The sequence below is a fragment of the Seriola lalandi genome, unplaced genomic scaffold (genome assembly GCF_002814215.2).
Source record: "Seriola lalandi dorsalis isolate HSWRI2012SDOR001 ecotype SW California unplaced genomic scaffold, Sedor1 jcf7180002054536, whole genome shotgun sequence".
NCBI lineage: Eukaryota > Metazoa > Chordata > Actinopteri > Carangiformes > Carangidae > Seriola > Seriola lalandi.
In genome coordinates, this window is record NW_019525089.1 from 658,376 (window position 1) to 684,681 (window position 26,306).

The window sequence follows — 26,306 nt, forward strand, 5'->3', positions numbered from 1 at the left end:
TATAATGCTTCATTTGGCACATTTTTGCACAATAGCAGGAAAAATCAACCTGATTTTACCAAGGCCCGATGTTGAATGAGCTGCTTTGGAAATGTTCCCATGGCTGGCCTCGTCTCTGGTTGCCGCTTATCCTTCATCCAATCAGCAGCCAGTAAAAGCTTCAAAAGGCGTTTCCTTTCCTGTGTTTGTGGATGTGAAGGCCCCTTTCAGGGAGAAGAAGTTTGAAGAGGATCCGCGGGCAGCGGGACTCACTCGCATCCTTTCTCTGCTTATTACAGAAGTCAACGTACTCTGCGTGTCATCCTGTCACTGCGGAGCAATGCTTTTAATATCAATGTAAAGAATAGTTTTTACTTTTCCTGTTTTCAAGGTGGTTGAAGGTCGGGGAGCTGAATTACCGGTTACCCGGTTGATGGTATTTCCAGCGGGCAGCCGTGCATGCTGTCCGGGAAGAAGTTGACAGTATCACCGTGGGACTTTGCAACAAAACAAAACCCCTGGACGGAAAAATAAAAGCGAACACAAAGAAGTCAAATCTGGAAATATTTCTCTTTCGCAACCTGCGTGTTACTCGCTGGAGTTTTGCAACTTTTAACTAGAAATGGTTGGCAGGTTGAACTTGCCAAATGTATGTGAAGGAGACCCACTGGATATGAGCTGCAGGGCTGAGAGAGGACTTGACAGCCCGGACTCTGGGTTACCCCCGAGCCCGAGCCCCAGCGCCTGGCTGCTGCCTGTGTGTGCGGATAAAGCCGGGGGCGTGAGCCCGGTGTCTGAGGACGAGGGAAGGGGCTCCCTGGTAGGTAGCACTATTTTTCTCACTACGTCCTGTGATTTTTTTTTTTTTTTTTTTTTTTTTTAAAGCAATATGTGAACTCTTTGGAGCAAGGCAATCGAACTCAAACTGCAGCTGAACATTCGCTTTGAATGCCAGGACATTTCATAACTTGCAATTTGATATGGAAAACTAGGCATACTGCTAGGAATGTGCATGCATGAGAGTCAGATAGTTTCCACAAATGCATAGCAAAGTAAATGTTATAGTGTAGCTCGTCCTACAAATTCCAGATTGTCTTGCATTGGAATAAATTTTGCGCACAGGAAATTTGCCCTGAAATTAGTTGCAGTCTACCAAACACACCATGCCCACTGTTTTGCTGACTCTATGAGCCAGTTTTTGAGTTAAATAAACCAAATGTTTGTGAAAGTTCTTTTGACAATAACACTTAAGACTATCATGCAAGAACTTGCTGCATGTTTTGGCAAGCTGAAGAAAGTGGGTCACTACAGCACTGAACTGGGTCAATAAGAACTCAATAGGCTACCTATGAGATAACTGTGTGGTTGATTTTTGCACTGCAGGTTCCAGTTTTACCCACCGGATCTTTGCCACAGCTACACCCACTGTCCTTTGGGGAAGGCATAGCACTAGATCCATTGCCGCCAAAGGAAATAAGGTGGGTTGACTTTGATATGACCTGTTCTGTGCAACATGAGACCCGCTGGAAGAGTGTGGCTATGCATGTCAGTCAAAAAATGGCAGACCATGAGGACACGCAGGCTTTAGTATTTTTACTTTAATATGTACCAAAGCGGCCGACAACTTCCAAGTATGTACATAAGCAAACAACAGAACGGTGGACTTGGACAGACAGCTCGGTGTGGTGTAATGTAACTGGTGCAGGTGGGACTCAGACTAGTTTCATTTTAAAACATTACACTTTCCCCTTCTCCACAGATACACCTCCTCCGTGCACTACAACTCGGACCGCCACTTCATCCAGGACGTGGCCCTGCAGCCATGGGGCCAGGGCCTTGAACACTGCAGGCAGACTATCATGGCCATGCCCCACAGCACTTGGCGCCGCTACAAAACACAGCTGGAGTTTCAGCCTCGCCATCGGCCGCAGCGCTTCAAGAGCACCACCATCATTTACCCCAAGAAAACCAGCGCAGTTTACACCACAGAGCTGAGCTACGACTGCCACCGGCTATCCAGACGCTTCCTGTCCAGTGTCGAGCTGGAGGCAGCTGGCCACAGAAAGCTGTCTCAGTGAGGAGGGGTGGCCAGGTGGTTGGGGACACACATAGGCGTTTAGGGGCATTCCTATGGCCCCTAAACTGTGGCTCCCCTGAGGCTGGATGCCGTTGACCTGCTGTGTTGTCCTCTTAGAGCTGTGTAGCCTGTTATCCTTTTTTAAGTATCTATCCCAAGCTGTGGACAGAAATCATCTGCACTGTGATGTTGCAGACAGCTGAGATGTTGTATGTATGATATGTGTGTGTCCCTGGCAATGAAAGAAACTATCCATGGCATGGATATTTAACCAAGCGCTTGAGTTTGTAACTTGTTGAAAGTTTTTAAAGGGATGATTATTTTTATTGGCTGTAGAACTGAATTAGATGGGCCAAGATGAGGAGTATACTTATTTGCCCTCAGCAAAGTCACTCTCCTCATGTCACACCAAGTTGGTCAGGCATGTGGAGTGATTGGTTTTAAAGTTGAACAATGAGGCCTGTCTCAGCTCATTGAATATGAAGAGCACCTGTTAGAACTGCTAACCTAGGATATGGTTCAAAGCGACTAGTTTGTAAGGCAGAGGAAAGGCAAATAAAGGTGGTGCTGGAGTTTGGGTGCATGCTATTGAATCATAACTTATACACACTGTACATAGGATGTGGTGAAAAATGCTTAACACGTGTTTTGTTTCTTCACAGGGTATTTCTGCACAACATAGCACAAGCTAAGCTCAAACCAAGCCTTTTCTCTAGCCACTGTTTATGGCTGCAACTCATAATGTATTGTGTAAATGTTGGTAGATAAAGGGAACTTTTCTGTTCATTGTGATGTGTAAGCTTAAACTGATTTTAAGTAGGTAGTGTAGATGGATTGTGAGCGTGGAGTTTACTGTGGATTGGATTTTTTGATATCACTCACTGGCTTTCTAGTGAAAATAACAAGCTGCATTCCACTGCTATCATTTTCTTTGGCCTGATTTGGATTGATATTGTATTTATTCTGTTGAAGTTTTAGGATCTGAGATTTTATCAGCTCATTAACGGGTCTCTGCAGTCATGGTAAGGGATGTAATTGTGATGATCTTTGTGCCTTATTGATGTATCTGTTTGATGCTTCTTTTTGATATTAGTCACTTATTCAGTGCCAGTTTGAAATAAAGTGTTCATTTGTTCTTCAACTGTGTTTTTGAGTAAGTATCGCTTGTCCTTTTTAAAAGATAACAGCGGAGTTCTCTTTTTGTTATTTGGTCTTACTAAATAATAAACACACTAACAAACTTTGAAAAAGGGAAAGGCATGTACAAATTCTTAAAATGGGTGATCAAGAGAGATGATTTTCCAAAGGAAAAATGGGAACTTCCTACAGGTACTTTGGCCAAAAAAAGCTCCTCACACTCTTCAACTGATATATTCAAACCTCATCAAATCACCAAAACATCCTTAATAGATGGTTGTGCTACCAATCTGTTCTGGTAGGAAAATGATACATACTTCGATTTTGGGTGAATTGTCCCTTTAAGACTCAACAAATGGATAGAGGCTTTATATAATTGTGCTGCTTCACTGCCCTCTTGTGGCCTGGGAGGGAACATTCTGTCAACGATTTGATTCCAAAGCAAGGTTGATCCTATGCTCCAAATCCTATTTTCATCAAAACAGATCTTAATTTTGATAAGATTTTGTGTTGCTGTGTGGTGGTACACAGTGGATGGTTAAGATGATGCCACACATAGTCACTATATAGTACACTTAGAGTAGGTCACATTACAATTGCAGCCCAGGTCCTCAGAAAAAAGTGTCATCTGGGAAAACTGTTCTAGTTGTCACTGTAAATGATTATGATGACAAACAGACATAGAAGTCTATTCTGATACAAGCCAGAAGTTTGTAACTTTTTCTGTATCCCACAAATAACACAATGAATATTAATTCCAACTCATAATACATCCACTATTTTTCTGATTGGCTGTAGGGTGTGTAGGGTGACTGTAGCATTAGTTCTTCTTCCATTAGTTCAATGTTTCTTGAACATTTGTGTGCTAGAGGGAGTTTCCTGACGTGATGAAAGCTGAGGAGCAACCTCCTTCACCATTGCCTCAGTATATTTCACTTTTTGTCCTTTCAACACACATAAAGTGACCCATGGCTTGGGCTTGTCCTATTGGTATTGCAACCCCGCAGCATTGTACCGATGGAGCTACTTTTCACAACCAGCTAATATTGAACTTATTAGTTAGAAAAGACAGCTTAGTATTGAAGATAAACGTACTTTGCATTATCTTGCCTTCTATCGTGTTACAGTTATCATGCATGTACAGTATGCATCTGCATACCTCACCGCATATTTTCAAACCAGCACTGCCCTTTTTGAGAACATTGTAATTGCCCCTATATGTGTATAATGACCACCTCTTCAGCAAGTTATTTTAATTCCACAAACTGAATGCAATCATGAGCTTTAGTGATTTTAAAGCTCGAAAGCTATTTTTCCCTACAGAACCTGAAGGCGGCATTGCGTGAATGGATGTGACGTATGAATCGCCTAGAAATCGATCGTCAATATTTTTTTAATAGAAAAGAAAAACAAATAAACTTTGCCTAAAGACCTAAACTAGATACATTAGAGGGGGTGTTTATAATTTAAAAAAATAATACAATGAAATACTTAAACACATACATTAGGTTATGTGGCGTATGGGTTCAGAGATTTTAAATACACGCCCACATTTTTCCCGCATGGTGGACTGTAGCGTCGTCTTGTATTGTTGTTCTGAAATAAACCTGGCTGTATCTATGTATCAGCATGTGATAGTGTGGGGTTTTAGGTTGTATTATCAGTTTGTCCGCGTCTTTAAAATAGTGGAATAGGTGTCAGACGACAGAACCCACTCTTAAACTCTACTCTACTTTTGGATATTGAGCTAGTTAGCTTGTTGTGCTAGCTGGCTAGCAGTCTTATTTGAGAAGAATGAAGACATGTAACGGGAACTCCAGTATTGTGGACATGTTTGAAAAGGGAAAAGTCCTGAAAATATGTGCTCCAATGGTTCGATATTCAAAGTAAATGGAATCTATTTTCCTCCTGCAATTGTATTCATATCTTTATTTTTGCTGTATTGAACCACAATCAAGGGGTAAAAAAGCACTTCTGATACTTCACTTTAAACACTTGTACTTAAGTGTTTCATTGAGTCCTTTGAATTGCTGTCTTAAACATGGGAAGTACTATAGGTTCTACAAATTTCCCCACTGCAGGACTAAAAAAGTACTATCTTATCTTACAGCTACCATTTGTTTTGTTTCTTGCACACGATATTCAATGAAGTCTATTTTCTATAGGCTTGCGTTCAGGTCCTTGGTGAGGAAGTACAACTGTGACATCTGCTTCACCCCAATGATAGTTGCTTCTGACTTCATGCGATCCGTCAAAGCCAGAGACAGTGAATTCACTACCAATGAGCGTGAGTAGCAACATTGTAATGCATGTCAGTATAGTGTCCTTCCTGCAGCATCACTTCTAATGCATTACATCTTTACACAGAGATGTCAATTTTTTTCCCATTCCTCTTCAGGTGACCGGCCCCTGATAGTGCAGTTTGCTGCCCATGATGCTCAGACCCTGGCTGATGCAGCCTGTGTGGTAGCACCTTTCTCAGATGGAGTTGACCTTAACTGTGGCTGTCCCCAGAGGTGCAACTACTTACAATAGGCCTTGATACATTTTGGCCTTCAGTCACTTTTTATTACTTTGTGATTTCAGCATTTTTATTTTGCAGGGGATGAAAAGAGCACAGTTTGTTTGACCGATTAATTACTAATGTCAAATTGTATTTTTCTGATTTCCTCTCTATTATTTGAACACTAATTAAGTATTACTGAGATAGTTGGACAGATTTGTTTTGTTTAAGTTCTTAAGATAAGTTTAAGTTAAGATAACTTTGTTGTGTTTTCAGATGGGCTATGTCAGCCGGGTATGGTGCATGCCTCATCAACAAGCCTGAACTTGTGAAAGATATGGTCAGACATGTCAGAAACCAAGTGGACAATCCAAACTATACAGTGTCCATCAAAATAAGGTAAAAATCTGAACCAGTTTAAAATTGTAAAGCTAAATCAGTAAATCTGTGACATCGATGGTAGCTTATTGCAGATATATCAATATCTGTATATATGTAAGAGAATATAAGAAATTCATGTCACCCACAGAATTCACAAGGACCTGAGACGTACAGTGGATCTGTGTCAGAAGGCTGAATCAGCTGGTGTGTCATGGATAACGGTCCATGGCCGTACAGCAGAAGAACGTCACCAGCCCGTCCATTATGATGCCATAAAGACAATCAAAGACAGTTTATCTGTACCTGTCATTGCCAATGGGGACATAAAGTACCTCCGTGATGTGGAGTCCACTCACCAGCTTACTGGTATCGATGGTAGGTTTGTTTTGATTGTTTTCAACAGATGTTCACTATGTCATATGCATAAATAACAGTGTTCCTGTCTTGTGTGTTGTCTGTCTAGTGTTCAGTTTGTTAATTTCTTGTTTGACTGGATTTGCTTGTCAGGTGTGATGGCTGCACGGGGGTTGCTTGCCAACCCTGCAATGTTCGCTGGCTATGAGGACACTCCTTTGGAATGTATATGGGACTGGGTGGACATCTCTATAGAGCAGGGCACTCCTTTCACCTGCTTCCACCACCATCTTATCTACATGCTGGAGAGGGTTAGCTCCCAGCCTGAAAGAAAAGTGTTCAATTCTCTATCCAGTACCTCAGCTGTAATAGATTACCTCCAGAACACATACGGGTCAGTGTAGGGTCAGAGTTGAAATGCAATGTACTTGATTTTAGCATTTTTTATTTTTGTGCCAAATAAAATTACAAAGCTATAGTTGTATTACTGATGTCTGTCTTCTTTACTGCTCCATTTTCTCCAGTCAAGCCTTAACTAAACAGTAATAATATAGCTAAAACAGAATATTTAGTTATTTTTTTAATGCTTGTCTTACTAGTATACACTGAGGCTTAAGATATTTTGCTTCCCAATGAATAGCACATTCTTAAAATCATAAGATATGAAGGAATATTAAATCTAATGATACATCTTTTTATTGAGTCCTTGCAGTAGGAAAATAATAAAAATTACAAAAAATATTATATACTTGCACAATGATTAATTTCATGCACATCTAGCTTTTTAGAGCAGCAATGCAAGCAATGTAATAAGTGTTTTTCATTTTATGTGTCAGTTTTTGTAGCTTAAATGTACACTCAACTAGCACTTTATTACGTACACCTAGCTCAAAGTAATGCAACAGTCATATAATAAAAGCTTGTCTTCAGGTTATGATGTTTTTATTAAAATTATTTTGATCATTTAGGAGGATGCAGTTTGTGGAGCTGTTGAACTGTATAGCATTAATACGAGAGGTGTTTCTGTTGTTTGACCTACTCTCACTGATTTAAATGCGGTGGACGAAATAATAGAAGCATAATAAAAAATAAAAAAGCAAATACAATTACACAGCTTCACAAACTGCAGCCTCCATACCAACACCTATTAAAAACAGTTTCAACATAAACTGAACATTATGATCCATGACGGGAGGATTTATTGCAGGCATGACTAATTAGACTGCATTAATATAGGCTAGGTGTACCTAATATACTGCAAACTGAGTGTATATAAATACTAAGTCAAGGGATAGAATTACGTTACTGAATGTAAATTGTTTTTTTATAATGAAGAGTTCTTCAGGGAAAAAGAGCAGAAGTATTGTGATTTGCCTTCAGAGTAAAGTCTTAATCTGTGTGCTGAATCCACATATAACGGGTGGGAGTGTACACACAAGAGTAAGAACAGACAGTGAGATTTAAGATGTTATTACGCAACAATTAAAAACCAATGACGCATTTCCCGCCCATATTGATGCTTGAAATCAACGTGTCAAAATTTTATTACGAAAAATAAGACCGGAAGATAGGTCTTTCAGACGAGCTGGGTGGAACAGGAAGGGAAGCCGGAAGACGAACTTTGCTTTGGATGATTTCAGAAGAGTAGAAAAGTTGCTCTCTATCAGTCTGCATTTTTGCGGTTTATTGGTAAGTGGTGTATCTTTATGTCTGAACGCTGATAACTTAGGCACCTTACCCAGTTGTCATTATAAATGTTTAACTGGCTAGTTAGCTTACTCTAAGTGGCGCACTTAAGGTTAGCGTTAGCTTGTAGTTAAAGTTTATGTGAATTTAGCATTGGGTTTATGGAGATGAAGATGATATGATATGAAGATGGAAAGAGAGACATCATTTCAAAAAGCCTTAGTGTGTGTTTTGTGTGTGTGCCTCTAATAAGCATATAAACACACACTCTTGTGGCGCAGCAACTGTAAGTTGGCAACTGTAATGTGAGTTTGATAGGGCTAACTTCTGGCAACTTCTCTCAGGGATAACCTTGTGCGAGTTTACCTTAAGGTGTGTGAACTGGTCAGATAGGAAGCTTAACTTGTCACAGAGGCTGTATCGTTGTCCAAGTGGAACAAAAGCCATTCATGCTAGCTAAACCTTTTACTTATTACCCTGTAAGATTTCATGTTTGTCTTTCTCAGGTTATCTCCTGAGGCCATCAACAAAGATGACATTGCAATGGACTGCTGTGGCCCTCTTTCTCTATGTGGAGATTGGCATCCTTGTCATCCTCTGTTTACCCTTCATCTCTGCCAGGAGGTGAGTAAGAGTCACTCAGAATCATACTGTGTGTGTGTGTGTGTGTGTGTGTGTGTGTGTGTGTGTGTGGGTGGTGATCCTGCAGACATAATGTGCTTGGATATCGTCTAGAGTAGAGACCTGTTACGCACTGATGTCTGTAAATGTTTGTGCATGTGTGGTTGCAGGTGGCAGAGTATTTTCCAGCTGAGGATCTGGAGCTTTGTGGCACGGTTCTGGAACAAAGTGTTTCTCACCATGATCATAGTACTTATCGTTCTCTTCCTTGGTAAGTGTAACATCATCTGTTTCAATATTTTGTACACAACTCTTCAGTTAGAAATGTAACCTCAGATCGTGTGAACTGTTGAGTTTTAGATCATCAGCTGTGAGCTGGGAGGAAGCTTTGTGGGCACTATTGGATGCTTTAAAACAGGGTTTTATCAAAACACAAAACATGCTGTCAAGTGGTTTAGAGAGCATGCCATATCGACAGGTAGCTGTAAAGTCATGCTTGCAAATCAGAAGCCTGAAATAAAGATATCACTGGTTCCAGTAGAGAAATTATAATGATGTTACAAGCCAAAAGCTTGCGTTTCCCTGTCTCCACGACAACACTGAAAATAGAGCCTCTAAATTCTACACCCTGGCCGGAGATTTGCAAAAAGTCTGTTTTCAGTGACCCAAAAGCAAATTTGAATGTGAACAAAAGGCCTACCTGGATAGAAAAAGCTGCATTTTAAAAATTGGCAGTGCAGACAGGGCTTTAGTCACTTTCATCACTGGCGATCTTATTACTGTAGGCAAAATCTCAAAACAACAAAGCTCTGTGAAGATGGTACACATAAGAAAAAAGTTGTAAATCTAAGCTTTCTAACTCATGGCATGTTCCTTTTTCTTTAGATGCTGTCCGTGAAGTGAGGAAGTATTCACAAAAAGAACTTGGCACAGATTCCAAGCTGCAGCCGAACATGTTTGACCACCTGCACATGAAGCTTTTTAGAGCCCAGAGAAACCTCTATATCTCTGGCTTTGCTGTCTTCCTCTGGCTGTGAGTCTTTGCTCTCATATACTGATACACACAGGACATATTAAAAAACAAAAATATGTATTAATCAGTAATGAAAGTAAGTCACCTGCAGCCTTTGAATGATGCCTTTTTTGACCTTGGTTACTTTTGCAGAGTTATGAAGCGAGTGATCACCTTGATTAACCAGCTGGCAGCCATGTCTGGGACTACAGCTGCTCTTCAGGCACAGGCTGACAACGCTAACCAGACTGCCAAGAAATACATGGAGGACAATGAGCTGCTGAAACAGGTGGGCTTCACACTGGTTCGGCCACAACTACATATCTCTTTGACGGCTCTAGATGACAACACACACATAGGAGATTAATGATTCAGACTTGCAGTTAGATAAAGATGTGCATTTCATTTCTTCATTTTCATTTCATTATATATTTCAGACTCTGGTGGAAGGGAAGGGTGAAAAGGCCACTTCAGAGGGCATGGAGCTGTTGAGAAAGGAGGTGGAGGCACTGAAAGAAGAACTTAAGACTGCAGGAGATGGTTAGTATCCACATATTTACCACATATCCTCTACAAATATATTTGTGTTGCTTTTACACACATGTGCTAGTATTATTTTTGTATTGACCCCAGGAAGTTGATATAACAACTGTAGATTTTAAAAGGTGTCACCTCTAGTGTATGAAGATGATGCCATGTGTTGATGTGTGATTGTCTCTTCTCCAGCCCTGAAGAAGTCCCAGTCAGAGGCAGAGGGGATGAAGAAGCAGACGGAGGGCCTGGCCAGGGAGTACGACAGACTGCTGAAAGAACATCAGGAACTCCAGGTAATACTAAGTCCTAAACAGAGCAGGATAATGACCTCTTGGGCCATGCACTATTTAGATACAGTTAGTCTACTGAAAAAGTGCAGGAGCCTATATTTGTTGTTGAGACATTGAAAACAAAGGTTGTTAATATTAGTGACTGCCAACAGTTCCCATTCATTTCAAGGATATCAACTAAAGAATCATGTAGACATTTGTACTTAGAGTAGATAAATGGCCTTCACTCATCTAATCTAAAATAATGGAATATAATATTATCTGACATTTGCTTTTCATTTTTTGTCCTTTCAGAATCTTCAAGATAGTGGAAGCAAAAAGGATGACTAGTTAGTGTAAAATGTTTAAAAGTTAAAGTGTTTACACATCAACTCACAAGAGAGCCACTCCAACACATGCTTTGCCCTCATATATCACCTTGTGTCAACATGCATATCACAAAATCACGGTTGGCTCCTCAGAAGTACAGAGTTTTGGCTGATATCAGTAACAGTTCTAAAGCGTGGAGGTGAACCAAACTGGTTTAAATTGGATGAGTAATATTTTGTGTTTCCCTGTTTCTGCCTGGCACAGTGTGACTAAGAGGATTGCTTTTTTTTTTTAAGTTCACACTCTATCAGGCAGATTAACTGTGCAAGGTATTTGGAAAGAATTCAGTCAGTAATTGACCCAGGTCTGATCACAGAGCTCTTGATATGTTAAAGAAATTTTCAACTAGGATGGGTGTTTGTTTTATGGCATTTGTTTCAGCCTGGTGCACAGAGTGGAAGATTTGCGAAAAGCTGGAGCACTGTATTACTGTTGCAAACAGCTATGAATGTATTTTGATACTAAAGATTTGCTTCTCTATTTCTGTATGTAGCAGGGGCATGTGCTCTTCAAACTTGCAGCTTAAATACAGTATGTAAATGTAGCCTGTGCTTGCATGGCTGTGCAAATACAGTTTGCATGTACATTTGCACTTAGACAAATCATCTTCATGTTTTCCAGCTGCTGTTCTGTACTGTTCTGTTTTAACAGTAGTAGTTGTGGTGAATGTTAATGGTTGGACAGCATCAGGCATCCAAGTGTTTTTTTTCTGGTTTCCTTCTTAATTTTAACATGTAAATGTCGATGAAAATCTTCCGTTAAATATCAAATATAAGTAAAACATAGGGATGAAAAAATTTTGATCTTACTTAGGCTTTTAATAACAGATTCTTGTTAATGGCCACAGAAGTCCACATTCTTTTATACGTGCTGCACTGCGTGTTTATTTTTCTGGTTAGCGCACCAGTTGCACTGGCAGCTGTTCTGTATGAAAAAGTGCAGTATGGTTTTTCTTATATTTCCATTATCCAGACAGAGCGATGTCACTGTGAAAGAGGAGCTGAGACTTTAATCACCAGTTAGTTCAATGTTTCCCACTTCTTCGCGCTAAAGCAGTTCTTGCATGGGTTTACCACATTTACTATTCAGGTCATAAAACTGCAAGAATGCCTCTTCAAGTTGTTTTCATATATTTCTGTCAGACAGAAATCAGAATGAAGTGCCTTGTGGGTGGATGCAGTACATGTTGTTTAATAAAGATCTGTTTCTTTATTCTTGGCCTTGTTTACAGTGTTTGAACATGCACTTAATGAAGCACCTTGAATAAATAACACCAACACATCATTTGATTGGATATTAAAAGTTTTATTTTAGTATTACATTTACGATATTCTTTGAAATTTTACAAAAATAATCCAAGAAAATTATTTACATTCTGATTTAATGCAAGTAAATGCCTTACATTATTGAGATAATGACTTCCTTCCTCTATACCTCTCGTTGCTCCTCTGAATCTGTACTTGTGGCCACCTGTGCCTGAAACTGAACCTGAATTCAAAAGACAATACGGTCAGCACATATTGTACGTTGGCAAAAAAAAAAAAGAATGGTACATATCTATTTTGGACATAAAATCTTACAAAATGATAATATACATTTACAAAGACAAAAGTATTATTTCTAAACAGTTGTCTTGAGATACAGCAGCTAGTGGACTGATTTCATTTTGAGAAATCATTCTGTCAGATTTCATGGAAATGGGTTGTGATTTTGGATCGAAGCTGTTTTAAGAATAAAATTGATAGGAAAAACCTGAGAATAGACCATGATGTTTCTGTTTGTGGGTTTTGGCACAGCAGTTCATGCATGAACAAAAATACACAGAAAAACTAATGATGTAAAAACAGACTGACCAGTGAAACATTTAGTATAGCGACGGCTGAAGACGCAGAAGCAGAGCTTTTACACATCAGCGACACAAATGCACACTTTTTGTGGTAACACTTGACACACAGTGGAGTCGTTTGCCTAAAGACTGGGACAGCATACATTATTATCGTTTCTCAGTGTTTCTCAAATTCTGCCTCTTCAAAAGGCACAACACATGGCAACCACCAGACACAAGGGCAAGCTTTCACCTCAGCCATCTGTTTCAGTCAACAATGGTTATTTAATAATAGAGCCTTATGAGGCTCTTTGAGATTACTCTGAGCAAATTCGGTCTAATCCTAATTATCAGTGTTAACAAGTTTATTTGACTGTATTCTTAGTAAAACTTCTTTCCTCAGTAGTACCATATTAAGATGATGGTACTGCCTCCTTGTGGCCGTCAACGATATTGAAATCAAGGCAGATTCCATTACACAAACAGGTAAGCAGATCTCACTAAAATTCAATTTCCATTTTTTAGGGAATACGAAAAACAAAAGAACAAGTTCACATCCAGAAAAGCGCACAACACAAACTGCAACAGACCTAACTTTGGCCTTAGAGTCAGTCAGAAATGAAACTTTTTTTCCCAAACAACTGTAAAGTCATTCAGTCTGAAATGTAAAAGGAAATGGTATTCAGATGTCTGTTGAATGTGTGACTGAAAATTGCTCTCTACAATCAGCAAGACAGATGATTTAGAGGTAACCATTGAGTGAATGAGGCACAGACGTCAAAACGACTCCAACAAAGCCGTCTAAAAGTTACTGAAACATGTTCAAACACATTTCTACAACAACCTGCTCATCTTTTCCATCTCTTTGAAGGTCTAATTTTCCTCATATTTATATTCTATTATATTTATATTCTTTATATTTAGTGTCATGCCTCTGGTTTTTATAAGGCCACTTTTCTTCTGTTCAGTAACACTGGTGATTAGGAAGAAAACTTCATTTGAAAGAAAACTCCAAAGAGGCAGCTTTATAAGTGCTGGTGTTCAGAATGACTGTTTTTTGCAGTAGTCTGTACAAGTCACATTTCCCATCTAATCTCTTGTGCCACCATTAAAAAAGAAAAATATTCTTTTCTTTATAAGGAAAAAATAACAGCATGTACATTCAAGAAATATTTCAGTTATATCAAATTTCTGTCAAATTCACAAAGCCCTCACAGGTCCAGTAGTACAAATATAGAATTTATGCTTCATATGAGATAATCGGATACAACGTGCGATTCCCTGCAAATCATGTGAGTGTGTGCGCATTGTGTACAGTATCACTCTGTACATATTGTGTGTGTGTGTGTGTGTGTGTGTGTGTGTGTGTGTGTGTGTGTGTGTGAGTGAGAGAGAGAGAGCGCGGGGCAAACGGGGTCACTTCTTTTGGATCTGTCACAGCCGTGTCTCCCGGTCTGTGCTGTTATCTGATGTTTGTTGTAGTTGGTCACAATTAGAAATCACAAACTCTTCCTTCCTGAGTGCCTCCAGCTCTGTTCCGCCGTTGGCCAGAGCTCCATGAATGGCATTTCTTTCCTCCTTCTTCAGCTGTCGACTGAGCAGAATGAAGCCCGGGATGCAAATAACGAAGGAAATAGTCCGCAGGCTCAGAGTCAGGCCCAGGTATGCGATCCTGTGATGCAAGGGCGTAAAAAAAAATGTGGGGGTCAGAGAGGAAGACAAGTTTTGGACAAATGGGGGAGGGGCAGATGATGCTGCAGTGGCTTTGTCACTCAAAAGATGGCTAAACCTAAAACCCAACCATGTCAGAGAACAGTAAATAATGACTGGTTTATTACATAATTTAACAATTTATATATGTTGCTCTTTAGTTGGCTACATTTTGAGCCTGTTTTCTTTAAGCCTATATCTCTTTACATTTTAGCAACATGGCATCTTTAAAGAATGCCACATCATACATTAGGAGTTCCTGTTTTTTCCTGTATTGTACACACGGATGTACAGACAACACTAGGTGACTTTGATACCGAAGAAAACTTAAAAACACAATGATTATCAGTCAGCTTCTGGTGTTATAAGGAGCGTCCTTTTTCTGTGATTTCTAAGTGGCTTTCGGACGTTTATAAAAGAAATCTGATAAACAGAGTTGTGACTCACAGAAGGTTTTTGACTTTTAAGCAAATTGCGGCAACCGGTAAGGGTTTTAAAGTACCTCGACTGCCTTCATGAGCTGTATGTCACAGCCTCGGCTGCTGTCCCCTGGGGGACATGCCTCGTTTGAAAACCTCTGCCTGCAGTATATTAATGTTAACACTTTGTGGAAGCCTTCAGCTGAGGTTACGTAAATCACCTTTGCTAACAGGACAAAAGATGAATCATATTAGCGTGACTGCCAATGAGGAACATTTGAAAGACATAAAATGAAGTTTAGCAAGTTTTTGTGAAGTGTTTATGGTATATCATTTATTCGTTGTATCCAATATAACAGATCTGGAGAGAAGTGTCAAAATTTAGCAACATGCAAATTTGTTTCAAATTTCACATTGTATAACATTTTGTACACGCAACAAGTCATTGCCACATGAAATTCAAACCTATAACATAAAAGTGCAGTAGACCTGAAGTTAACTGAATCTTCATGAATCCCTAAAATGAAAGTAAGATCCATGAAATACTGACTGTCATGCATGTGAGTACTACCTGTATGCAGTGGTGTTATAGATTCGACAGGCTCCTATGCCTCCACACCTCTTCTGACCCCATTTTAGACATGTGGTGTCAATGATTGCTCCAAAGTAAATGGGTGCTGGGATCCCTGCTGTAGGATCACAAACATAGTTTCGCAATCACATTCTCCAGAGCTGAAACAACAGATTCTGCAAACACTGTTCAGTCAGAACAAACACTGAAACTTTAGCAAACACAGGCACTGTGGTAGTTCAAGTGACAGTTTGGAATAACGATGGCAAAGGTCTTCAGGTAGATTCAAAACCAGGACAACACATTTATTCCTGACCCATTCAAATGTGCTTAATAGAGGTTGGGTTTTAAAGGAGACTTACCGAGGGTACGTGTTGCCAGAGCATGGAAACCCAAGGCCAGAGATTTCAACTGTGGTTTTATGCACCTGCATGAGGAAAAAAATGCAGACATTTTTCAGGAACACATCAGGAACTGGTTAGAAAATATCAGCCATGTTTACATTATGGTGGCCCTTAAGGTCAAAACAATATATTTCAGAAAATATGACATTTCAGATTACAGAAAAGGTGGGATAACACTTCTTGTTTGCAATTGCACAGAACCCAATCCCTGGTGTTCAGTGCCATTTGCTGTGATATTGCATGCATTTTATCTGAGTTTGAAACTAAGGGAATATTTTAACAAAGGATATTTATATGATGCAATTCTCAATATGCTTTCAACATATCAATATATTAAATGTCCCTTGGAACCCTGAAAGCACGCTTGACAGAATTAGCACTGAGGAGATAGGGGGGCTACACTGCAACAAGTGACATTAGCAGGGCCATCTTATCAGAGCTGTGTGGATCTGAACAGAGAATTGACTTGGTTTTTGTCCAATCACAACAAGTGTTGTCCTGCCCTTTCTGTAATCTGAAATCTTGTGCTGTGTTTCGTGTTAATCTCGTTCCGTGAAATATGTTTTGTCCCTTAGTGCCACCAAACTACAACACAAAATAAAAAACAGATTCAAGGTCACTTAACTAATGCTCAGAACTTCTTATGAAAACTGAGTCTTAAGTAGCAATCTCAAGTTCGGTCAAACCCATGTACCCACTATATGTAAAAGACATGATCCAAAATGTTTTGAGGTAGGAAATAGGTAGAACTTATGGACACACACGTTTTGTTAAAAAAAATGTTGTAAGTAAAATGCTGAATGTAAACAGGATACTTTTACAGTTCTTGGGGCAATTCTCTGCCTAATTAGTCATCAGTCCTAAACCATTTATAACATACAGCCTCTTTCTGATCTCAGAACCTCTCTGAGAATCAACAGGGGAATAAAGAGATAACTGTGCAGACATTAAATCAGACAGTAAAATAAGAAAAGCAGAGCACATGAAGTAATTTCATTCTGTGAGACCATTGCATTCAAACAGGATCAGCTGATATGGCTTCTGGAAATCTTTGTCTGTGTGTGTGTGTGTGTGTGTACACATGTCGTGTGACATTCTCTTAATAAAACCATTTTATGTGGGAAAATTGGAACATAGAAAGAAAAACTAGGGCACACATGCCATCTTGTATCAATGGAAGGTCTCATCAGTAAGGTGTTATGTGGAGTGTCAGCCAGCAGAGGGTGCTGAGCTGCAGATTAATCTATATTTAGTTCATAATGCATTCACTTTCTTTAAAACATAGCCATTGTCAGATTGGTTGTACCTGAGTCAACCTGTGGATCAACACTCAGTTGGCAGAAAAAGCTCCAGTATGATTCTTTCTACAGGGAGCCACAGTGTCATCAAGTAGGGCCAAGGAGTGAGTGCCCACCCCCCCGATTTAGAAATGTTGTTTGACCATTCATCTACAGTAATAGGCCATAAAAGAGCTAAGACTGAGTTGTTCAAAGCAGAACGTGTGTCGAGAAAATATAATGCATTTCAGAGCGACTGTGCTGCGTGTGTGCGCCTGAATGAGTTGTACAAATGGAAGTTTTTTACAGTGGAAGAACTCCTGTCTCTTCATCTGCTTCCCTGCGCTGCTCTCTCTCTCTCTCCCTCTCTCTCTCTGTCTCATACAGTTTTCCAGGAGGACTAGTCCTTGTCAGACTACACACACACACACACACACACACACACACACACACACACACACACACACACACACACACACACACATATCCCAAGCCTCTAGTCCATGAAGTGAACTCTCTGCTTAATCATCTGAAATTCATTTTCAGCTTCAGCAAGCAAGTTTAACCTTCATGTGAGATAATTCAGCTAATTAACCAGACAGAAGTGCTTCAAACTACAGTCACATGGATTACTAGACTCTTATTTACTATTACGGCTCTATTTGACAATGTTCCCTTTGAGAAAAGAATGTTATTGATTAGTAACATTATATAATTTAATTATAATCACAACACAGAGCAGCCACTCTCTGGTCGGCTAGCAAAAATGTTCCTCCATCAGTTGTTGATTATCCATTTCTCAGAGTTTTCGAAGCTTCAGCACTGACCTACATACGACATATCACACATGCAAATAGTTACATCTCTTTCATATTAATCTGGCAGTTACTTTCACTTGGCCCTTTATCAGTGCAAGTAGAGGAGATCAACCGATTGTCCCCTTGAGAAAAATGAGTGGGAAAGATGCCGCACCAACTGTCACATCCCTTTTCATTAGCATAAATTAATGAAGGATAAGTTCACTGATTCAACACCAGCCATCATTTATTTTCATTCATGATACATTGCTGATTCAGTTTTGGAAAATTCTGCATTCTGCAGAAGAAGCTTCGGGACTTGTACCTTTGAAAATCATCAGGTTTTGCACAGGAGATCTCTAAAAGATCTGCTGCTGAACACAATGAACTCTAGCTTTTTGTTTACCTCAAACAGTTTGTGGGAACTGATCGAAGCTTATTGAAGCTAACATTACCAAGGTTCCCACGAGCATATCATAGTTGCGGTCAGCTACTCGTAGGAAATCTGCCCTCACTATAATATAAACAAGGCAGCAGTAGGTGTTTTTTACTTTGCAGCTTGTAACTTAACAATCTCCCTGACCTCAATTGAGAGCATAAGACATTACCCTTTGAGAATCCAAGTCATTCTCAACTGATCATGACCTCCTACCCTGTACCACCATAAAGGGATTTAAACTTTAAGAATTCACATGACTGGAAACAGACTATTTTTAAACACTTTGTTTAACCAAGCCACTGTTTATACATGTGACACAGAGACACAAAGACACTACCATTGCCAATAACAGTAATGGCCCCAATCATTGTCTCTGGATGCTTTGATCTCTAAAGAAGCAAGTAAAAACATAAACTTCCCATAATTCCTGGAAGTAAGCAGATCAGGCAGGCATAAGGTATGTGAACAATCTATTGCGTTTCCAAGTAAGTGAAATGAAATAACATAATTATATGAAAAATGTCTGACTCTTAGCATATCACTGAGAAACTCTACCTCAACAAACATTGCATTCACTGCTAGAAATTTGGCTCATGTTTTGTTGGATGACTGTGAGCAATATTTGTTGGCTATAAAAAAAAAACCTTCTCACACAGCTCCAAATTAAAGTTGCATCAGTAAATCAAGTGTGCAATGATTGGATATCCAAAGGTGAACAAGGTGTATGCAATGGTTAAATCGTGTTATATTATTTTTCTTAAATCTGACCTGATAAGAAGCATGTAGCCTGGTGTCCCCCCGAGGGAGATGATAAAGGAAGTGATGACAGAGAGAGCCAGGAAGTACGGGAACATCCTGTCACAGTCGTCCTTGTGAGGGCACTGACCTGTACTGGCCGTAAAGTTACCAGCCACACCGACACAGCTACAGTTAGAGAAGACCTGGAGAGACATGCATAGCCGCACACAAGTGACCATGTATAGCAGGACAAAGACACACATTCACACACATGCACACACAGCAACACATACTTACATACATATATACAAGTGGAAATGGGTGTGGTGCAGGAGTGTTCAGGGGCAACAGGTTGCCACTGAAATCACTGTTGCAGTATAATCAATTAATAATCAATAATCAATTAAAAAACATAAAAGCCAATCATGTGCAGTAGAGCTGAATTGCTGTCCACATCTCAGATTTTCGTCAGCAATTAATTTTGTGATAATGAAGTGAAACAAAATAGACTAGGGCTCCCATGGCACTCACATGATCTACCAAGTATTACAAATGTATATAAATGTTTTCCCTTATTTAAAGCATACATTGATCATGTTACAGAGATGTCAAACCTTTTTGTTTTGACTGCTAATGTGTTGAGGATAAATGAGGATAAATGAATGCACAAGCATGAACAGGCAGTGTATTTCTCAGTAATACATTTTTTTTTATTATTGGGCCATGTAATAAAGTTAAAACAGAATTTTATGACATCAACGTGTTCAACCAAACAAAGCTGTGTTAAAGGCATATAACAGCAGAAGCTGAGATATATACAGTAGGCTTTGTGACTTTTAAAGTTCAGCTGCAGCCTACACACTACTAAGGTAATTACCACCATAAATTCATTTTCAATGTGCAATTTTTTTTTATTTTATTTGAGCACCTTGACAACTTACTGTGTTTTTCCCTGAGCCAGCAGAGCTGGTGCAGCCAGCAAGACAGGGAGATACATAGGTGATGCCATTCTCCCCACAGACTGGGTCCCACTCACTCGCTGAACAAAAACAGTCTGAGTTGCAGGTTGTGAACACTGGATGTTTATCATAAGATATCATATCCATGCTGGAAGGAAGAGAGCAAGAGCAAAGTGCAAATGAGAGGCAAATATTTACTAAGCCATGACATATCTGTTAGTGTAGTTGTAATACATTTAAAAAACAAATACCGTAGGCCAAAGCAACATTAGCAACAGAGGCTGTCACACATTTTAATACATTTGGTGGAAAAAATTGCCTTTTTTTTCCAGGGCTAACTTTAACGGAAAATTATGTATTGTTTTAATGGTAGTGTTCATTTCGCTCATTAATGTCACCCCTTTAAAAAAAAAAACACTTAAATGAATCATGTAGGCAAACTTACTCACACATGTTATTATTTAGCATCTACTTTAACGTGGTTGGTGCCGCGGTGAGGTGGAGTGAGGAAATGATGGGATTCATGAATCAGTGAGCAGATAGCTGCTCACTGATTTATGAAAGTAAACAGAGAGTTAATGAGCAATAGGAAATTGAATATTCTATTTACCACAAGCAGTGCTGGCTCTTAATTGTGCGTGCCAGCTTCGGCACACTCATTGTAGGTTAATTAGCATGTGGCACCCATCTGGCTGCTTTTCATCTGTTTTGTCAGCAGTGTCACTACAGTTGCGTCTTGCTGCTGAACCTCAGTTTTAAGACTCAGCAGTGCATTGGGCACACAGCAACCGATTATTTTTCGTTGGTCTTGTGAAGCTTGTGATCACCTACTGGCTCCCTACTATGTTGAACAGCAGTCTGCATGCTCTGTTGGCATTTCTAATGCTGTTGTTTGATGTGCGGGTGCCCTTGGAAACCTTCGCTCATTTGGTGCCTTGATCTAGATACGAGTCAACATTTTCACTGTTGAATTAACTTTGTTTTTGGTTAAATAAGTAATTTCAGGTATTAGTTGCACACCTTACATGGACCACTGCGCTGTCACTGCTGCACATCAAAGCCACTTAGCTCTGTACTTGCTTTATGATATGAAACTCACGCGCAAAGTGCACTTACAGAAAACTAAGTAATAATCTGTGAGGTAAATCACTGATTGCACTATGTTCACTAAATTGGGAAAAAACAAATACCTGCACAATAGTCAGCAATCATCAACCCCAACACACATTATTTGTGACTGACCTGTCGTACGAAAGCGTCACCCCGGCTACCTTGGCATTCTCGCAGCTCATTGCGAAGAAGAACAATGATAGAATGTAACCAATCAGAGACGTGCCAAAGGCAAACCTGGCCGCTCCCATAATGTTCAGCTTCAGCCTCTTCATCAGTAGACCTCCAGAAAACATCCCCAGTGCCACAGCGGGGATATTGATCACACCTAAGATTAAGAGAAACAGTGGAACACAGGATCAATATCAACTGAAATTAGATGTTGATTTAAAGGCTAAATCTGGATTTGAAAAAAACGATGACAAAATGATGAGATATGATGAGACAATATGATTTCATATTGAATCAAAGCTTGGCCATCATCTGTCTAACATTTGCTATTATTGCATTGAGGTAAACTACTGAGACTCATTAATTTATTTATTTATTTGGACCCCCATTAGCCACTCCCAAGGTAGCAATTACTATTCCTGGAGTTGCTCTGAGGAAAAATAAGGCTGGGGCAATTCCAAGTGTCCTTTATCAAAAAAGAGCCCTGCTTTTTATTTTATTTTTTTAGATCTCTTCTCATATACCTTCATCTGCCATCAATGTGAAGGCATGATCTTTTATCTATACCCATGTAATTAGCCCTGGTCACTAATATTGCATTCTCTTTCATATGCAGCCAGTCCGATCAGCGCAGGCATCTCCCTTGATGAGATTACATGAACCTAGATACTTTCATCTTATGTTATCAACTTCGTTAGATATTTTATTTCATATGCAAAGCACTCTTCGTATTCACAAAGCGCTCGTCTCTGCAGCTGTAGCGGTTAACGGGTTGAATTAGAACACAGCCAACCCAGTCCTCCTGTCCTTAACAATATCCTCTCTCCGAAGGTCTGTTTGTGCTTCATTCAGAAAATTTAAAATTACCATAAATTAACGGGGTAAAAAATTCTGTGAATGTGTAATTGAAACCATGCATCTTTATCTTTTAGTCTATGTTGTGTACATACTTGACAAAAGAATTGATTTGAGCAAATTAGGCCCATTCAAGAGCTTGTCCTGCCATGCAATGCAAACCAAGCAGAAAAGGCATTCCCTTGCTCTATTATGTGCTGATTTCCCAGGTTGTATACAATTAAGTACTGGGACGCATGCAGTATTTATGGAGAGTGTACCACACCCATCAGAAAGTTGGCCTTTGAGGCAGACTGCCTGAAGTGCTGCTCGATGTACTTGGGCTTGTAGGTGACCATGCCGATGAGAGAGTTCAGCTGGATGATTGTCACGCACAGGTAGATCAAGTAAACCTGGTGTCCCAGCAGAATCCGCAGGGTTGGAATGAAATCTGCAGAGGGATAGAAATGTAAGCTGAATGTTAAATATCTCGATGTTATTGTGACGGCTGACACATCTCTAATTACTGCTGTGAATGGAAATTTGCCTTTCTGTCTAGATGTCGCATTATAAGGAGTACTGCCTTGTGAAAAAAATGAAAGCCGCTATGAATAGAAATTGATGTGATTATAGTACTATTATGAATTATTGTGATGACGTACATTTTTTGTAGAAAAATGAGACAATCTGGGTAATAAATGGTGCAGTTTATGTGCTGTTTTCAACCATTTTGTTCTATAGCCTATTCAGTTCTACATATAGGGGCTTTAAACTCATAAAACCTTAAAATCATCAATATTTATGAACAACAAAGGGGACATGAATCTGGAAAATGCATTTTTAAATGACTGCAAACCTCTAAATCCATCCTCACCTTTGGCCATCTCTGTAAAACTAGTATGTTTGTCTGCTGGATACTTGTGATTCAGAAGGGGAGAGTCTTTAATGAAACTCGTCTGCTCTGGCGTGCACTTCTCTGGGCCCCGGGGTCCAGATATGGGCAGAGAGCGGGGCAGAAACCAGAAAGGAATGGCAGAGAGCAAGGTGATGACCCCGGCTATGAGGTAGCCCAGCCACCAGGCCCCCACCCAGCGGGCATCTGCTGGGGTGATGGTGATGGTTTCTGTGTTGGCGATACAGAGCATGAGAGGTAATCAATGCTCATATCATGCTCAGGGTGCTTACTTCAAATAGGATGAACATATTAGTGACTTATGGTTTAATGGGACAGTTTTAAAGTGAGATATGCAGTCGAGTTAATTTCGTTAACGAAAACAGTGATGAAACAGAGGTTGAGGTTGACTAAATATGACTAAAACTAACATGGACTCTTATCCCAGGACAAAGACACTACATGTAATAATAGCTGGCAAAATTAACACCAATATGCAGTGTTTGAACAGTTCAACAGGCTGTCTCAAGCTTGTTGAGCCCTCTCTATACATGACTGGATAACTCAAGAAAAGGATGCACAGATGAAGCAATGAGTACATATTTGCCTTTAAGGCACAACAGCAGAAATAAGCAGAACAGTCTACACACTCTATAGTTGGTCTTTTCATTGCTACAGTTTCTGAAATGAAATGTCCGATAGAAATAGTTTGATTCTGATGTAAAATGATTTGTAGTAGGTACTCAGCTTCTTTCACCTGAGACATCCTTTATGCTAGGAGTAGCAACTTTTAATCAAGCTTTTTCTCCTTCTTTTCTTTCCTCCTTCCGTCTGATGCATTGTTTGATTGTGGCCCTCCCTCACCTTGTCTCATTCATTAGCTAATTGACGCTAATCCCGCACACCTGTTCTGAGTCTCTGAATCGTGCACACACAGGACTCTGGTGCTCTTGTTGTTGTATCTGATAACATCATGCCTCAGTTTTATGAATGAAAAGACCTTTTTCAGGGCAGAACATTTTGACCTGTAACGGCATCAAAAGCACAGGTGTGACTAATGACCTTAACAATGGCTCTGTTCTGTTCGACTGTCGTAAACCATTACAGCGTGACAGTGAGCCAGCATGAACAATACCGGGACCCTGAAACCATATTCCACCGTCATCAATAGAACTATTTACACCTGCGCTTTTCTTCCTGTAACATGTGAAAAAGTCGTCCGTGGGAAAGGTCTTCTCTACATTTTTGGTCTTGACAGAATGTAGTGTTTGCTGTAATTGTAATGAATCCTGATTCCTCGTGGCCCACTTTTAGGTCACTGGAGAGTTTTAGAATTGTCAATAGGTAACCAATAATCCAATTGCTTTACCGCTACATTCACATGAGCTCTTTGTGAGTTTAGGATGAAGAGCTAATGACAACAAGTCTGCAAATTTACAAAATGGTCTGACCTTAGAATTAGAAATGTACTCTTTTTTAAACTCACCCATTTTTACAAATCCAATGTCCACATAGATTTTGGCGCAAAGGGAGCCTAATAGGTAGCCAAACACAGGGCCAACCACCGAAATGGTCTGCACACAGCCTAGGACATGATAAACACACCAGAAGAGACACACAACACATAAACCGGTAAGGACTTTAGCTATGCGTTTACACATACATGTACATGTTTTAAACCAGACAAAGCATTTACTGCATTAGTCCTTATTGAAGTTTACTTTTGCTTTAGTCCATGAGTGGCAGCCAAAACCTTCCTTTGACCATTTGTGTCCTGGCGTAATGAGGATGAACAGACGGCACTCTTGCGCTTCTTGAACCAATGAAATGGTTGTGTTTAGGGAGGATGCGTTGGTGATGACTGGGAGATGATTCCTCAGCAGCATCATATGTAAGTTCTATTGAATACATATTCTAGAGCTTTGTCGTATTTTATCAAGTCTTGTGACCTTCATTTTATCTCTGTTGGCTGTGCTGCCTGCTCCCCCCAGCGCTCAGTTCTACATGATGATCAATAGCCCCAACACGTGCCCGGCCAAAACTGTAGGTTTAAATAACTACAGATGGCAACATACAAAGGCTTGATCCCTGTGTTTGTGCATCTGATGCAGAAGCTTCCCTTGTTAACATGGAAGCTAACCAATTACGAGATGGCTACTAGTCCATATACAGTATTTGTTGCTATGACTCTAATTGTTAACACCTCACGCGCAATTTCTACTGAACATTTTCAGCAGTCAGACCAGTAACAGTCAGAACACAAAACTGCACTGGTCATCTTGCTCATCATTTTACACATGACTTAACAGAATACACTATGTACACTCACTTACACTGTATTTCAACCATGTAATACTATTCATTTTATACACTCCAGGGTAAATATAGTTGTGTGGAAATTTTACAAGTGTTCAACTGACATCTATACAGGAGCCGTTTGTACTGCCTTTCTGTGGTGTATCTATAAACTGGGCAGTGCACTATGCCTTGAGGGTGTTATTGTACCGTACAATTTTACTGTTTCTATTAGTCATATACAGTACTTATCCACAAAAATGTACCCCGCATGCCCGCATTGATACGATTGAGAAGAACAGCACTGATGCACTGGTGCAGGAGTCTATTTGTATATTTTAGATTGTGCATGGAAAAAATTCAAATGTTTTTACCTTTATCAAACAGTCAGTAAATGTATCTCTACCAATGGGTGGTGCTTTTCTTACCCACATATAGGGCAGCGTTCTCCTCAGTAGCAAAATCATCTATGTAAGAGATCCCAAGAGGCTGAACTGGCGTCTCTCCAATCCCCCGCAGGACATTTCCCAGGAGCACATAGATCCACATCGACAGGTTAGAGTCGCCTTCACAACCTGGAGGAAAAGACGAGTGTAGTCGGACATCTCTGCTTGTCTGAACTAGTGTGTATGTGTGTAAACACTCACCTGTGGCTGGCACTTCAGGCAGTTTACCGTCTTGGGTCAGGTCAGCTGGTGAGCCCACTGGACATGGAGAGGGGTTAAGTGTTGAGTTCACTACCCACCGCACTGATGTTTCAAATTCATAGCTGGACACAAAACACAAATGGAACTGTTAAAAATCATGTGACAGAGATAAAATAATTATTTTATTTGGTTATAAGATACAATCTGTCAATTTTACTGGAAATTGATTTCATAAGTAACATGGAACAACAGGGAATTGCTGCTGGGAAAAGTGA

General features: G+C 39.8%; 4 protein-coding genes across 4 annotated transcripts in view; 3 read left to right on the forward strand and 1 right to left on the reverse strand.

The window, feature by feature from the left end:
• Window positions 1-213: 213 nt before the first annotated feature.
• On the forward strand, window positions 214-3,197 carry rflnb (refilin B). The gene is made up of 3 exons (XM_023414566.2): window positions 214-799; window positions 1,363-1,457; window positions 1,739-3,197. The coding sequence occupies exons 1-3, from the start codon at window positions 602-604 to the stop codon at window positions 2,055-2,057; spliced, it is 612 nt and encodes a 203-aa protein (XP_023270334.1). The 5' UTR covers window positions 214-601; the 3' UTR covers window positions 2,058-3,197.
• A 1,529-nt stretch (window positions 3,198-4,726) lies between these two features.
• On the forward strand, window positions 4,727-6,915 carry dus4l (dihydrouridine synthase 4-like (S. cerevisiae)). Its single transcript, XM_023414568.2, has 6 exons — window positions 4,727-5,079; window positions 5,359-5,480; window positions 5,592-5,709; window positions 5,973-6,095; window positions 6,226-6,452; window positions 6,585-6,915. Exons 1-6 carry the CDS (start codon window positions 4,988-4,990, stop codon window positions 6,833-6,835), a joined length of 933 nt encoding a protein of 310 aa, XP_023270336.1. The 5' UTR covers window positions 4,727-4,987; the 3' UTR covers window positions 6,836-6,915.
• A 1,052-nt stretch (window positions 6,916-7,967) lies between these two features.
• Window positions 7,968-12,155, forward strand: bcap29 (B cell receptor associated protein 29). Its single transcript, XM_023414574.2, has 8 exons — window positions 7,968-8,120; window positions 8,624-8,741; window positions 8,909-9,009; window positions 9,624-9,771; window positions 9,904-10,039; window positions 10,188-10,290; window positions 10,477-10,577; window positions 10,869-12,155. The coding sequence occupies exons 2-8, from the start codon at window positions 8,650-8,652 to the stop codon at window positions 10,902-10,904; spliced, it is 717 nt and encodes a 238-aa protein (XP_023270342.1). The 5' UTR covers window positions 7,968-8,120; window positions 8,624-8,649; the 3' UTR covers window positions 10,905-12,155.
• Window positions 12,156-12,227: 72 nt separating this feature from the next.
• LOC111661108 (solute carrier organic anion transporter family member 1C1-like) overlaps window positions 12,228-26,306 on the reverse strand; it is a 33,887-nt gene continuing 19,808 nt past the window's right edge. Inside the window, exons 5-15 of the mRNA XM_023414573.2 lie at window positions 26,032-26,153; window positions 25,813-25,959; window positions 24,576-24,674; window positions 23,072-23,320; window positions 22,484-22,648; window positions 21,325-21,520; window positions 20,065-20,230; window positions 19,154-19,326; window positions 15,831-15,895; window positions 15,469-15,586; window positions 12,228-14,440 (exon numbers count right to left, since the gene is read on the reverse strand). Of these exons, the coding sequence (XP_023270341.1) occupies window positions 14,203-14,440; window positions 15,469-15,586; window positions 15,831-15,895; window positions 19,154-19,326; window positions 20,065-20,230; window positions 21,325-21,520; window positions 22,484-22,648; window positions 23,072-23,320; window positions 24,576-24,674; window positions 25,813-25,959; window positions 26,032-26,153 (1,738 nt within the window). The 3' untranslated portion in view covers window positions 12,228-14,202. The remainder of the gene's footprint in view (window positions 14,441-15,468; window positions 15,587-15,830; window positions 15,896-19,153; window positions 19,327-20,064; window positions 20,231-21,324; window positions 21,521-22,483; window positions 22,649-23,071; window positions 23,321-24,575; window positions 24,675-25,812; window positions 25,960-26,031; window positions 26,154-26,306) is intronic.

What these genes read in the sequence shown, in the direction of transcription:
- rflnb (XM_023414566.2), top strand. Translation starts at nt 602, where the DNA reads ATGGTTGGCAGGTTGAACTTGCCAAATGTATGTGAAGGAGACCCACTG. An exon ending in ACGAGGGAAGGGGCTCCCTG is followed by an intron (nt 800 to 1,362) that starts GTAGGTAGCACT and finishes TTTGCACTGCAG; the next exon opens with GTTCCAGTTTTACCCACCGG. An exon ending in TTGCCGCCAAAGGAAATAAG is followed by an intron (nt 1,458 to 1,738) that starts GTGGGTTGACTT and finishes CCTTCTCCACAG; the next exon opens with ATACACCTCCTCCGTGCACT.
- dus4l (XM_023414568.2), top strand. Translation starts at nt 4,988, where the DNA reads ATGAAGACATGTAACGGGAACTCCAGTATTGTGGACATGTTTGAAAAG. An exon ending in ACAGTGTCCATCAAAATAAG is followed by an intron (nt 6,096 to 6,225) that starts GTAAAAATCTGA and finishes TGTCACCCACAG; the next exon opens with AATTCACAAGGACCTGAGAC. An exon ending in CCAGCTTACTGGTATCGATG is followed by an intron (nt 6,453 to 6,584) that starts GTAGGTTTGTTT and finishes TTTGCTTGTCAG; the next exon opens with GTGTGATGGCTGCACGGGGG.
- bcap29 (XM_023414574.2), top strand. Translation starts at nt 8,650, where the DNA reads ATGACATTGCAATGGACTGCTGTGGCCCTCTTTCTCTATGTGGAGATT. An exon ending in ACAATGAGCTGCTGAAACAG is followed by an intron (nt 10,040 to 10,187) that starts GTGGGCTTCACA and finishes TATATATTTCAG; the next exon opens with ACTCTGGTGGAAGGGAAGGG. An exon ending in AAGAACATCAGGAACTCCAG is followed by an intron (nt 10,578 to 10,868) that starts GTAATACTAAGT and finishes TTGTCCTTTCAG; the next exon opens with AATCTTCAAGATAGTGGAAG.